At 55.2% G+C, this 12,950-nt stretch overlaps 5 protein-coding genes across 5 annotated transcripts; 3 read left to right on the top strand and 2 right to left on the bottom strand.

The window, feature by feature from the left end:
- The first annotated feature begins 68 nt into the window (after positions 1–68).
- Positions 69–2,440, top strand: L226DRAFT_505792 (U4/U6 snRNP-specific spliceosomal protein). The gene is made up of 9 exons (XM_067678049.1): positions 69–321; positions 377–490; positions 544–620; positions 694–787; positions 847–1,000; positions 1,056–1,179; positions 1,234–1,446; positions 1,498–1,605; positions 1,658–2,440. Exons 1-9 carry the CDS (start codon positions 121–123, stop codon positions 2,088–2,090), a joined length of 1,518 nt encoding a protein of 505 aa, XP_067537003.1. The 5' UTR covers positions 69–120; the 3' UTR covers positions 2,091–2,440.
- L226DRAFT_533536 (apses-domain-containing protein) lies at positions 2,271–5,841 on the bottom strand. Its single transcript, XM_067680475.1, has 9 exons — positions 5,745–5,841; positions 5,494–5,681; positions 4,850–4,980; positions 4,702–4,791; positions 3,497–4,647; positions 3,350–3,443; positions 2,747–3,300; positions 2,588–2,668; positions 2,271–2,523 (listed from the first exon to the last, which is right to left on the bottom strand). The coding sequence occupies exons 1-9, from the start codon at positions 5,820–5,822 to the stop codon at positions 2,503–2,505; spliced, it is 2,388 nt and encodes a 795-aa protein (XP_067537002.1). The 5' UTR covers positions 5,823–5,841; the 3' UTR covers positions 2,271–2,502.
- Positions 5,842–6,045: 204 nt separating this feature from the next.
- Positions 6,046–9,154, top strand: L226DRAFT_484116 (uncharacterized protein). The gene is made up of 12 exons (XM_067677043.1): positions 6,046–6,418; positions 6,470–6,603; positions 6,798–6,888; positions 6,953–7,308; positions 7,366–7,477; positions 7,530–7,557; positions 7,610–7,642; positions 7,692–7,862; positions 7,919–8,399; positions 8,456–8,494; positions 8,551–8,789; positions 8,845–9,154. The coding sequence occupies exons 1-12, from the start codon at positions 6,229–6,231 to the stop codon at positions 9,002–9,004; spliced, it is 2,034 nt and encodes a 677-aa protein (XP_067537001.1). The 5' UTR covers positions 6,046–6,228; the 3' UTR covers positions 9,005–9,154.
- A 22-nt stretch (positions 9,155–9,176) lies between these two features.
- Positions 9,177–11,196, bottom strand: L226DRAFT_533532 (uncharacterized protein). Its single transcript, XM_067680474.1, has 5 exons — positions 10,779–11,196; positions 10,333–10,704; positions 10,069–10,275; positions 9,823–10,001; positions 9,177–9,761 (listed from the first exon to the last, which is right to left on the bottom strand). The coding sequence occupies exons 1-5, from the start codon at positions 11,127–11,129 to the stop codon at positions 9,332–9,334; spliced, it is 1,539 nt and encodes a 512-aa protein (XP_067537000.1). The 5' UTR covers positions 11,130–11,196; the 3' UTR covers positions 9,177–9,331.
- A 401-nt stretch (positions 11,197–11,597) lies between these two features.
- L226DRAFT_484111 (Sm-like ribonucleoprotein) lies at positions 11,598–12,648 on the top strand. Its single transcript, XM_067677042.1, has 5 exons — positions 11,598–11,741; positions 11,803–11,844; positions 11,926–12,075; positions 12,257–12,395; positions 12,454–12,648. The coding sequence occupies exons 1-5, from the start codon at positions 11,739–11,741 to the stop codon at positions 12,513–12,515; spliced, it is 396 nt and encodes a 131-aa protein (XP_067536999.1). The 5' UTR covers positions 11,598–11,738; the 3' UTR covers positions 12,516–12,648.
- The last annotated feature ends 302 nt before the right edge of the window (positions 12,649–12,950 follow it).

Raw genomic sequence — 12,950 nt, 5'->3', positions numbered from 1 at the left:
CGCTGTTCTGCTGCGCGCCAAACACGCTACTGCGCCCACGCGTCGGCGTCTAACAGCTGCACTTGGGTCGCGTTCCTCCTCCATTCACCAGCTGAGCTCTCCGCTCGCTTGCCCTCAGCCATGTCGGAGCTTACCTTTGACACGCTCATCGACGATGGAAACTATCAAGGCTCCGAGAGAGCACGTCTCGAGAACCAGGTCATCCTGGACGAGCTCGAGCGGAAGAAGAAGGCGCGAAACCTCGCGGTACCAACAGACGACAATAAAGTGAAGGCGAGACTGCGAGAAATGGGCGAACCTATCACGCTTTTTGGAGAGCGGGTGAGTAGGCAGATATTGTGGCTGCGTGCGTCGTCGTGCTCAAACGCGAACTTAGCCTCCAGACCGGAGAGACCGTCTCATTTACGTTCTATCCCAAATCAATGCGGCGAGGGGCGACGATGCCATGCAGGTGGACGAGGAGACCTCTGAAAGTGAAAGCGAAGATGAGGTGCGTCCGATAGCTATGCGTCTTGTATTCGGATGCCAATCCTGGCTGTGCAGGTCGAGGAGTTCTACACCCCTGGTTCCCTTGAGCTGCTTGAAGCACGACGATCGCTGGCGGAGTATTCTCTTCCCAGGTGGGATTTCCGATAGGTGGAAAATACGACTAGGTGCTTACTGCATTCCCTTCCTTTTCGCGTTCCCATGTAGAGCTCAAAAACGCATCGCGCAGCAGCGAATAGACAGCAAAATGCCGCTTGGACGCATCATCGACATTCGCAAAAAGGTCTTCGCGGAAGTCAAGGTAGGGCACATGTCCCATGAAAACATGACAGGAAGTAGTTATGATTGACACATTTGCAGAGCTTTGCAAACCTCGGTTCTCAAATAGGTGATGAACGGCCAATATCCCTGGTGCGGTTTTCACCAAATAGCAAATATTTGGCAACCGCCAGTTGGGCAGGCAATGTGAAGTTATGGAACATGCCCGATTGTACTCCTGTGCGGACCTACCGAGGTGCCTCTTCTCGCATTTCGAGTGTGCTGGTCGATTGTACTCATTGTATCCGTAGGCCATACCGACCGTGTTGGAGGAGTTGCCTGGCATCCACAAGCCACCCTCTCGCAAAGTGAAGACGCGGTGAACATGGTCAGCGGTGCTGCTGATCAAACTGTCAACCTTTGGTCTCTGAATAGGTGCGTTCAGCCCACGGTTGAATGTTCGACCTATGTCTGATCAGTGCACCCCAGCGAAACGCCCATAGCAACCATGAAAGGACACGCCGATCGAGTGGCGCGTGTTGCGTTCCATCCGTCCGGAAATTACGTTGCAAGCGCGAGCTTTGACACAACATGGCGACTGTGGGATGTAGCCACAGCGAAGGAGCTTCTGCTGCAGGAGGGTCATTCGAAGGAAGTCTTCTCTGTCGAGTTCCAGAACGATGGCGCATTGTGTGCATCTGGGTACGCATCACTCTGGTTCTCGTATCTTCGACACCTCATATTTCTGTGCAGGGGTCTGGACGCTATAGGCCGAGTATGGGACTTGCGCACCGGACGAACAGCCATGGTCCTAGATGGACACGTACAAGCCATCTTCTCAATAGCCTTCTCACCAAACGGGTACGCCACATCTTCCATCTACAGAACCTTTGCTCATCCGTATTCCGTCCAGCTACCAAATTGCCACCGGCTCTGGAGACGACACGATCCGAATATGGGACATGCGCTCGCTCAAGGCCCTCTACACTATTCCCGCCCACCTCTCTAACGTCTCTGACGTGCGCTTCTTCTACGCGGACGAACTGCCCCCGAACTACTCCCCCGACGTCGCTATGAACGGCACCGAGGAGTTGTCCCCAGATACCAAACCCAGCGATCCAGTGAAGCCGCTCGAGGAGTGGAAGTACCGTTCCGGGCTGTACTTCGCGAGTGGCGGTTACGACGGGCTTGTGAAGCTGTGGAGCGCGGACGACTGGCAGTGCCTACGCACCCTCCCGACGGACGGCAGCAAGGTCATGTCTGTGGACCTGTCGCACGATGGGAAGATGCTTGCGTCAGGGACGTACACGCGCAACTTCCAGATATTCACCCCTGATGGGTCGTGATTGCGGAAGGGGAGAGGATGGACGCTCTTGTATGTGCTCTCTGTTGGCCTGCCTGCGTACATTGTACATTTGGTTCGATTTAGGTGTTGGTCAGTGAACGCATTTACCGCTGTGATGTCAATCTATGTTAAGCCCATTCACCTGCAATGGATCGCGAACGACTGAGTCAACAACCATGTCGCCGTTCATCTCGTCTCCCGGACTTATCTACACGGAGACGTCAACAATCGCATAGGAGTCTGATAGAATCTGCTAGCGTAATACAAGCCAGCGGCATATAGCAATAAATGGATGCAATGCATAGTAGTACAGTGCTGAGGATCAATTAACTTTACGACAGCGAACACGACCGAGTCCAGGCTTGGCACCATATGGTACCTAGACATCCACTACACAGCATAATGAACATAACTTATATCACACCATTCCGAACCTGCAGACGTTGCGTTCAGCTGATTGTCACGGCCACACACGACAATCATATGCAGTGAACGCACCTTCTGCATGAAACCGGAAACACGGCTGATGTCGATGACTTGAGCCTCGCTCTCCATCGCGACAACCAGGTTCTCGAGTAACTGTAGGACAAGGGCACAATCTCAGCACGGGTTGCCGACAACGGCCACGATGATGTAGCCCTTCACGCATACACTCACCTCCTCGACCTTGTCAATCGGCACCCCCGTGCACAGAGCAACAATCTTCTTGCATTGAAACTCTTTCTCCGCGCTCGCACCCTGCAGCGACCGCATGCGCGTCTCCATCAGCTGCTCTACACGGCTGTGCCACATCTTGAGCCGCCTCAGCCTGATGAGGGTGGCCGCCGTCTCGCCGATGGGCACTGTTGGGTCGACCTCGAGGTTCGCGGGCATGTCGACCGCTCCTCCTACCCCACTCATTGTGGATCCCTGTCCCCGAACCTGGAACGCAGGGCCGGCGCTGGGACCAGCATCAGAGCCGTCCAACTCGGTACGCCCTGTCCAGTCGAAGCCGTCCTCGTCCGCCAGTGCCTGCTCAAGGTTTCGTACCCTCTGTGCGGTTTGGTCCAGCTCGCCGCAACGTGCCTGCCATTGCTGTATCTGTCGTCGCTTCTCAGAGAGCTCGCGCGTTGCCGCACGGAGGTGGACTTGGGTCACATCCAACAGATCCTGCTTCGACTTGACTTCGGCAGTGAAGTCGTTCCCGAGGCCTTGAATCATGCTCGTAATATCTGCAAGACGTCAGCATGCTGCTTGAAAGGCCATCTATGCCCGACTCACCCGCTATCACGTCTTGACTCTTCTGCATAGGAACAGATGGTACTGATCGAAGCGAGGAGAGGATGTCCTCCGACCGCGCACTGCCGCCAAGCTCCTGAGGGGACAGTGTTGAGGAACGGCGGCGCCGACCAAAAGGAAACCGCTCACCTCAGTCTCCACACCGAAGTCGCCTGGTCGTAGTCCGAGCTTGTTTGCAAGCAGCTTATTGGCTCCGGCATCCAGGAGCACTCTAACGAGGCTGCGGTTCCCCACTCGCGCCGCAATGTTAAGTGCAGTATCACCGTGCTCGTCTTGGATATCGATGATGGACTTGAAGTCTGCTCGCTCGTGGTTGACGATCCACAAGTTAATCTGGTCAAGGTAGTAACGCGCTGCAACCGCCCTTCCCTTCACGCCGGCGGTGGCAACAATGTGGTGGAATACGCTTCGACGAGCCGTGTCAAGAGTGCGGATGCTGGGATGTAGATGGGAAACAAGGGTATGGAATGTCTGTGTATCGAAACAGTGGGTGGCGAGACAGGCGCGCATCAGCGCCGTCTCCCCGTTGAAGTTGCCTCTGTGGACATCCGCCCCAGCAGCGACGAGTGCCTCTACCGTAGCATGTCGGCCTGTGCTGGCAGCAATGTGGAGGGCTGTATGACCTTGCTCATCGAGTACGAGGTCGATGTCATGAGCAAGGGCAGCTATGTCTGGTGGAACTTCGCGAATCATATCGAGCACCGCTTGTGGGTCGTCTCGCGAGCATATCGCTTGCACGATTGCCGCTCTGCGCGTGTCTCGGGCAGGCGCGCTATGATCCATGGTTCGAGGGATAGAGGGTTTGGAGGCGAACCGGATAGTGTACTGTTGAGACTCATGCTTGCCATCGGTTTTACCGTTCGCTACTAGAGGCTGGGCACCGGGAAGTGGTGAGGCACCATTGGTTGTAGAAATAGCAGGTTGCTGGGCTGATCCTGCGATCGTGGGTGGTGGCATGCTCGCGTGGGCCTGAATGGCGTTGATAATTGGGGAAGCGCGTCCAAGACTATCGGGAAGTACGGGAGGCTCAGTTCGAGCCCGCTTGCTGGGAGACCCACCCTCTGTTTGGGGCGCTGCAGACGTAGGCCTCGACCGATCGAGCATTTGAATGTCCGGTGAAGCGGCCAGTGTGGGCGGAGCAGTGAGAGAAACCGAGTTGGCGGGGGTACCATTGGCATCCATGTCTAGTTGTGAATGAGTTCGTTTCAGCGATGATTGACCGAGAGGTGGAGGTGTAGGAGAGATGGCGCCAATGTGAGGAAAGCCAGGAGGATATCCAGCTGTGAAATGTGGGCCGGGTGAAGCATTTGGGACAATAGGAACACTGGACATACTGGATGTTGAGGGTGTAAATAACCCCTGGGCACGTCCTTGATTAAGTAGACGTAGCGCAGAACCAGGCATGATAGGCGGAGGCGCAAGACCTATGGGAATGGAAGCTGAGATACTGCCAGGGTGGAGGGCGATTGATCGGAGACATACCGGATACACTTGAGAGTGAAGCAGGTAGACCTCCCATTGGGTTTGCATTCGGCACAAAGTCGAACAAGGGAGCTAGTAGTGGGGCAACACCATATTGCGTTGCGATGTCGCGGCCACGGTCCAGAGGTATCCTATAGCATAGAAGTGGCAGTGAGCGTGGCCCGGATAGAACATACTAGTGATTGGACTGCAACGCCGCCTCTACCCATCAAATTATGGAGAGCCTTCACGGAGTGTACATCAAGTAAACCTTGAGACTTCATGACACGGGTCATAACCACGAAACGCGTGGTCAAACACGACGAGTGACGCGTCTCCACATACAGATGCGACATGCAGAGGCGATACGAGTAGAGTCATCCCAGTCCCGCGAAGACGACCAGCGGCACTCAAGCGGCGATAAAATTAGGTCACAGCAGTGAGCTAGACACTAAGACATGAAGCTCGGGAGAGTGCGCCAAGTTTGATGTCTTCAAGTACCGCCAGGAATGCGGCTACACGAGCAAGGACGTGATTCTTCCTGCTTCCCTTAAAAACCGCCACCGGCCTCCACAGCTCAAATGAGATCCAAGCGACAGCGTGCTGTACGGGATACTCCGAGAACATAGAGATGTGGAGTAAGGACTACGGCCAATGCAACTCACCAGGTACCCTGATACTTCCCATAACCTCCCTGGACAATCTCGTGTTTACCGGGCAGAATCTCTTTCTCCAGGATCTTGGTTCGTCGGCCTTTGTCAACACCGGCCACCTTGAGGATCTGTGTTGCGTTGACATAGGAGTCGGCGCGTCTCCGCATGACAGCTATGCCGCGGACCATGCATTCGTAGACCTGTACGCGTCCGTGGCTGATGATGAGCTGACTATATGCGCGTGCCAGAGGTCAGGAACTGGCCTGTACTGAGGAGTAGACGGCATTGTAGATCTTGACGGGGGGTGGTTGCGGGGCGGGGGGTCTCTGTGCGGACTGCATTGCCGCGGCGGGCCTGGCGGGAGCGGAAGGGAGGAAGGGGGAGTCGTGAAGCGCTCTCACGACGCGCGCCGAGACGCGCTCACAGGCAGGCGTGTTGTCGGAGCCCCAATCGGCACACGTGGCTGTCACTCACGCGATCCTGTGACCGTGTTCCCGTGACTTACTGTCACCGTCACACCGACGCGATGGGCTCGGCACTGGCAGCAGCATCGGCTGCGTGGTTGACGTCGTTTAGGGCGACCGCGACGACTGCGACGACGACCTCCTCGGCCCCAACATCGGCGCCGTCTATGTACCTCTGAGGCTCCTGCTGGGCTCCTCGTTATCTGGGCGCCGCTCCGACTACTCCGCCGCCACACTGCACACACGATAGCCTCGTCATTGGGCGTTTCTGACACTCGCCGACATGTTCAACGCCCCCCGTCCCGTGCAAGCCTACGGCAACTCCTCGCTTGGTGCAAGTTTTGTGACCGATAATCCTCTCATCAGTTCCGTCTACGATGACGGCCTCGATCCATGGAGTGCTTCACCCAGTCCAGCACCCGCGTTACCGTCATTTTCAGCCACCTCTTCAGGTGGTCTGGGTTCGGTGATTGGTACGTCTTTTCTTTCAACGCAGTTTGTCCAAAATCTGACGTTGAGTGTAGGCGAAGCTACAATTCCTGTCATCTACACCAGAGCCTTCTCCGCCGTAGATCCAACCAACACGGGCGAGACATCGGTCAATGCCTTGTCCAGAGTATTGGCGACTTCTTCTCTTCCGGCTTCAACAGTGGATAAGGTATGTTCAACTCCATCCGCTTAGAGGAACAAGCCTGCCTGAGAGGACGTGTTGTGAGACAGAAGGCCAGATCTCCCTGGTCATGATACATGCCTAGAATCTGTGCTGCGACTGTCGTCGGACAAATCCTCCTGTGCACATTGTCGTCTTTTGAATCACGCGCAACTACTTCTGTCTCTGACTGCATGATATAGATCGTGAGCCTTGTCAGCTCGAGGCCGCGAGTATCACGTCTCGAATTCTTTGTTGCACTTGCCCTCGCAGCCCTGGCGCAATCTGGGAAAGGTCAGTTGTACAGCGTCACTGTGACACCACCTTCGTTGAGTTGGGTGCTGACACGATTGGCAAGATGTCAGCGTTGAGCGCGTCGCGGCCCTTGCACAGGAGAACGCACTACCCGAACCAACGCTCGACCTGAGCTCATTACCCCCTTCTCAATCGACCTTCCATGACATTATGCAGATGCCACCTCCGCCAGCTCGTGGGTACTCGACTGAGGATCCATGGAGCTCCAGGTTCACATCTCCGAGTGCCGCTCCGAAGACACCTGCGTTTGGTAGTCTCGATAACGGTGCTACATCGAACATCGCGGGCACAGGCCTGCCTCGTGAATGGTGGAAGAAGCAAGAAACGGTCTTCGTGAACATCTTAGGTCAACAAGGATTCATATTGAACAGGTACCTCGTGTACGAGGTGTCAAGCGACGTATGTGTACCTAAGTGCTCCCCCCTTTACCCCATTTTGACCCTCAATGCTTCTCAGCGCGGTGCACCTGTCCCGAGACGGTATTCCGAGTTCGTCTTCCTCTGGGACGTGTTGGTCAAGCGCTACCCTTTCCGATTACTTCCAGCGCTACCTCCTAAACGCATAGGCCGTGAGCATCCCGACATGAGTTCCACAGTTCTTGATATTCAACCCATTTACAGCCGATGATGGTTTTCTTGAGCAGCGCAGGTTCGTCTCAACAGGCGCGACACCATACTGTAACTGATAGCACCGTTTGTAGGCGAGGGCTCACTCGTTTCATCAACTTCGTGGTGTGAGCGGTGTCATAAACAACTCAAGTCCCGAGACTTACCGCACCGCAGAAATCATCCAGTGATCAAGGACGATCCGGTGCTGCAATCGTTCCTTACAGAGCCCTCCCTTGAGGAATGGCGCAAGCATACTGCGATCTCTTACGAAGAAGAGTCCGCCAGCAAGCGGGTCGACCGTGTCGAGGAAATGGCTATACCCAGTGACCTTGAGGACAAGCTTGCGTGCGTGTTGTCTGTGTGCCTTGACCGTATCTTTGAGTATTGATCATCTCCTGTAGTGTTGTTCGAGGGAAGATTGGCTTCCTCATCGAGCACTGGCAGAGGATCTGCCTACTCACGGAGCGCATCGTCCGGCGCCGAGAGGCAGCAGCGGTACGGCTTACTCCTGTCATGAGGCCAAGCTTCTTGCCGACTCACTTGCCCTTGCCTCTGCCTGCGTTTGCTGGCCTGTCGTCCTCTACTTCCGCCACTTCCTCGTCATCCGCCTCCGCACCGTCCTCCGTGTCTGGCTCCCTCGACCGGGATGCGGACATGTCGACGACCTCATCCATCTTCTCTGGATTGACGTCGGTGTCGCGTCGGACGGCGTTGGATGGACAGGCGGATCTCTCACGCCTCACGAACACTGTCAAGAGCCTCGTTGAGGTCAATGAGCGATGTTGGCGTGGCGAGGAATGTGAGCTCTGCGCGGGCGTGAGGCAGGGGCTTGCGCATGTCTCAGCGCACACGCAGAGGCACGCAGATGCGCTCGAGCACCGAGTAAGTGTTCGAGTTCGTATGTCTTCCCCGTCAATGAAGTTGATCCATTTCCTCAGTCGCGAACGATGCTGTACTCCACCTTGGAGGCTATCAAGGTATAGACGTGTATGTTATATGTGGCATCATGACACTGCTGAAACATCCATCACAGGCTCAGCGCGATCTATACGTAGCTATGCGCGACCTCTTCATTCGTCATGATCGTCTCTCACCCGACCAGGTGGACCGTCTGAGGAAGCGCGTCGATACCAATTCGCACAAGCTCGAAGGTATCCGGCAAGCGCAGAAGGAAGGCTGGGAGCACGAGGCCGACAAGGTCGCTGTTGCCATCGAGAAGGACCAAGCTGCCATAGCGGCTGCGCTGAACCGCCGTGTCTTCATCCGTGCATGGTGAGTTGGGAACTACTGAGACGCCCCTCTGACTTCTCACTACTTGTCTCGACAGCATGTGGCACGAACTCCGCGTCGTGCTGCACAACCGGGAGAACACGCTCCTCACCCAGGCTGTGCAGGCCTTCGCACGTGATGAGCACGACTTCTCGGAGGCAGCTGTTATCAACTGGTCCTCGCTCCTGGAAGCTGTTGAGGGCATGCCCCTCGAGTGATTCACAGCGTGGATGATGGAGGCGGGCTGGAGGGTGTGGATGATGTTACGAACTGTTTGTTATACTCTTCCGGACTTGTCATGTCAGTGCGATGATCTATCCTTTGTCTTCATAATCGGATACCCTTTCATTCATGATTCTACTGCTGGCGAATATGCCGCCACTGAAAAGTATCCAAAGACCTGCTGGATTGATCCAGTCGTGCTCGAAGCAGAGGTACAAATACATCTGAGTATAACTACCCAATAAACAACATACAGGATATCATCCGACATAACAAGCAATCTGAATCCCGAATGTACACGATCGTCCCACGTCGACACGAGCTCATACTGTGACCTTCACCGCAGAGTTAGAAGTCTGCACGCTAACGCTTCCCTGACCCTCGTCGCCATCCCATCTAGGAGTATACAACCACCACACATGTCCCTTGAACGCCGTAGCAGTCCGTTCCACCACCGCCCAGCGCCTCTTCCTGCCGCGACCTGACGGGTCACGAATCTGCTCGTACACTGTCAGGTCGGTCGGGCCGTGTGACGTCCCGATGGAGAAATCGCCCTCGTACGCGGGATGCAAGTGCACTTGAGCGGGGGCGTTGGTAGTCTGCGCGGTTAGGGAGAGCTTGCTGTCAATTGGCTGTGTCCGGAAAATGAGGCCGAGCGCGCCGTTCTGCGTCTTCGAGGAAACCGCGAACGCGCCGCCTATGTTGGTTGAGTGAGATGGTGTTGAACGGAGGGAGATGGTAGCCTCAATCGCGCTGTGCGGAGACCCAGGATGTTCAGCTCTACGGCTACACACGGCATGAACGGGTGACGTACGCATTCGCTGTGATCATCGCGAGGTTGGTTGGCGATATTCGATTGTCTTCGTTGAGAAGAGTTACATCGACATTTATGGGCCGGTTGGACGTCTGCAAGAGAAGTGCGCGAGAACTCTGGTAGACCCCGGTGATTGGGGAGTTTGCGGTGTGGATAGTCATATTCTCTGCCTCAAGGTACTGTGGATAGCACATGCAGGGATTTGTGAGCGGGAAACACGATAACAGGGTATCCAAGCACACGAACCCCAGCGTGTATCGGTTGATTCGTTGTATAGACGTAGAGGGAACCGAAGGTGACCTTGTCCTTCAACTCCTCAGAGAAGGTGTGCTTGAATAATGGTAGATGCGTCTCGAAGGCTTTGACTTGCAATGGGAATGGGTCGCTCGTAACAGGTATGCGGACGTCAATGGAGAAGCTCAAGTCATTGCTGGGGAACCACTTTGTAGGTGTCTAAAAGCACGAGCATGAGCAAATAGCGCAGGGGAACAAGGGGAAGGCGGAAATCACCAAGATTGCAATACCCTTCTCCCCTTTTGCTCTCTCCAATAAGCAGATATTGGTGGCCATAAGAGCGACATCGTGATGGTAGTGAGGGGTGATATCCACGCGAATGTTGCCCTCGGGGATGGTAGGATCGTACGTGGGCGAGAATGTGATATCTCCATGCGTCAGCTCCCCGCGGCCGAAGATGTACAGAGCCTTCGCGGATAGCGGTAGCAAAAGAGAGGTGATAGAAACTGGCTCAGTTGAGAGGGTCCTCGCGCCTGCCGCTGTAACGCACTTCTCAACTTTGCCGTCAGAGGACTTTGGGTAGGGTATCTGTGAATTGGGCGGGTCGTCACGCCCATTGTCAACATCAGGTACTTCTATGTCATCCCACTATAGAGGCGCGAAGGAAGCGTTCCGGCGAATTCAGGCTGATGCCCTCAGAGTCAAAACACGAGCAGGCTCACCGGATGTGTGTCCCCTCCGCGCCAGTAGTGACCTGCAATTGCCGTCCGCGTGAAAGATCCCACAACGATGTATATGAGCACCGCGACACCAAATGCTTTCAAGAATCGTGTAGGAGCCCGTTCGACTTCCTCGACACGGTGCGCAGGTATTGACTGGAGTAAAGGCGTTCGTGAAGTGCTACCTTGCGCCTCGAGGTCGACGTTCTGAGGATGGTATGTTGGAACTTGTCCGTTTGGAGGTGGTCCAGGGTACGCCGGAGGCGGTAATGCGTGCTCGTCCTCCGGTACTTCGGAGGGCGGCCCTGCGCGCGACTTCGTTGGTGACTCTGGTGTATCGTCGGGCAAAATCATGACTCGTAACGCGCTGCTGCTGGGCGCGCAGTTGCGCAGGGTAGAGAGAGGGATAGATGGACGTTGAACGCAGGGCGCCGCGGGGACTAGATTGCGGGGTTCTTGAGTCTTGACCACACTCGCGATAGCGAGCGTTTGCGCCGACAATCTACCACATGACACCATCTACGGCTGCGCACACTGCGCGTTCGCTGCGCCGGTGCCGTTCTGACTCACCTAGGGACTCATCGCGAGTCGGTGATAATGCTCTGGGTACTCGCGAACGCGTGTGGGTAGATTGCGTAGTCGTGCCTAGTCGTGCCCGCAGCACTTCACTCAATTATTTGATGGCCCGGCGGTGATCTAGTGATCCGGAGACCTGCAAAGTATGTAGCTCGCCGCAGGAGTTGCAGAATTTTAGACGCTACTGTATGGGAGGCGAGTGTTGGTGAAAGGTTTAGGGTGTGGTTATGTCCACGAGAGAGTCGGGCCTGTTAGGATTATGATAGCACTGCAGCAGTCACGGTGCACGTGTGGACCAGGCGCGCGTCGCACGCGACGTTTGCGCCTCTGACTTCGTCTTTCATCGTCCAACATCCCGTCTATCCTTGTTACACCCAGCATTCACCAATGGTATTGTCCACACTCACAACTCATATGATTGTTCCGAGTCTCTGACCTTCCCGTCTGATAGCTGCCACTATCCTTACTCAATGCTGCCCAAAACAAACCAATGGTGAGTAGTTCAAGACGGGGACTCAAACGCTCGCAAGCTGAACTCATGAAGACTAATTGTTGCGCACTCATACCCGGATAGTTGGTCGAGCTGAAGAATGGAGAGACGTTCAATGGGCACCTGGTCAATTGCGACAACTTCATGAACATTACGCTGCGGGAGGTCTATCAGACGAGCGCGGAAGGGGACAGGTTCTGGAAGTTGAAAGAGTGCTACATTCGAGGGAGCACGGTACGTCAACCATCCTTGTCATAGGTTCGCGGAAATTCGCACTCTCAGGAAAAGCGCACCTTGCGTATTGTATACTGTATGCTACTCTCGCCATGGCCATAACTACTGTGCTGCGCCACAGCTGTCGCCATCCCGCCTTCCATGACACTTGTCTGACCAGCGCCCTCTCTCCATTTGACAGATCAAATATCTGCGCGTACCAGACACTCTGTTGGATGCGGTGAAAGAAGAGCAAAATCGTGCGAGAGAGGCAGGACGGAGTGCGCGAGGCTCGCATGTTAGCGGTACCGGAGCCAGAGGACGCGGTGCCCCACCCCGAGGTACGCCCGTCGTTCAATCGCGAGAGGTGTATATCTGACTGCGCTATCTGTGTTATAGGTCGCGGAATGATACGTGGTGCAGGTCCGATTCGCGGTCGAGGGCGAGGTAGGGGTATGTGAGATGCCCTCGCTCGCACAACTCTCAGTTTTCCCTGTCGCATTGCAATCTGTTCTTTCCCCTTTATCGTACCATCAGGACAACTCCATCACTTGTATAGCATATTGTTCACCTTACCTTGGTGCTCTGGCCGATATCTCTTGTAGGAGGCCATCGAGTGTCACCAACGCCGGTATGTTGCAGCAGCGAGCTGGATGACAACAAGAGCAACTCGCTGCGTATATATAAGCGAGCTCTGTCCTCATGAGTGTGAGTGCTCGAGGATCCTGGTACTTAATATGAACAGATCACTCACACCAGTCAAGCTCCAACACAGTTCCGACGGCAGGTGTATGACCCCACCGCCGCCATATGCGCCAGGACTACTTATCGTTGCGCAAGCTTAGACAGGAGACGCCTGTGAATTGACACGCCGTCCGTGTTACGTGTTGGTTCAA

Source organism: Lentinus tigrinus (assembly GCF_003813185.1).
Source record: "Lentinus tigrinus ALCF2SS1-7 unplaced genomic scaffold L226scaffold_8, whole genome shotgun sequence".
NCBI classification, from domain to species: domain Eukaryota; kingdom Fungi; phylum Basidiomycota; class Agaricomycetes; order Polyporales; family Polyporaceae; genus Lentinus; species Lentinus tigrinus.
Note: the sequence above shows the minus strand (reverse complement) of the source record. Positions and strands in the feature narration are given on the sequence as shown.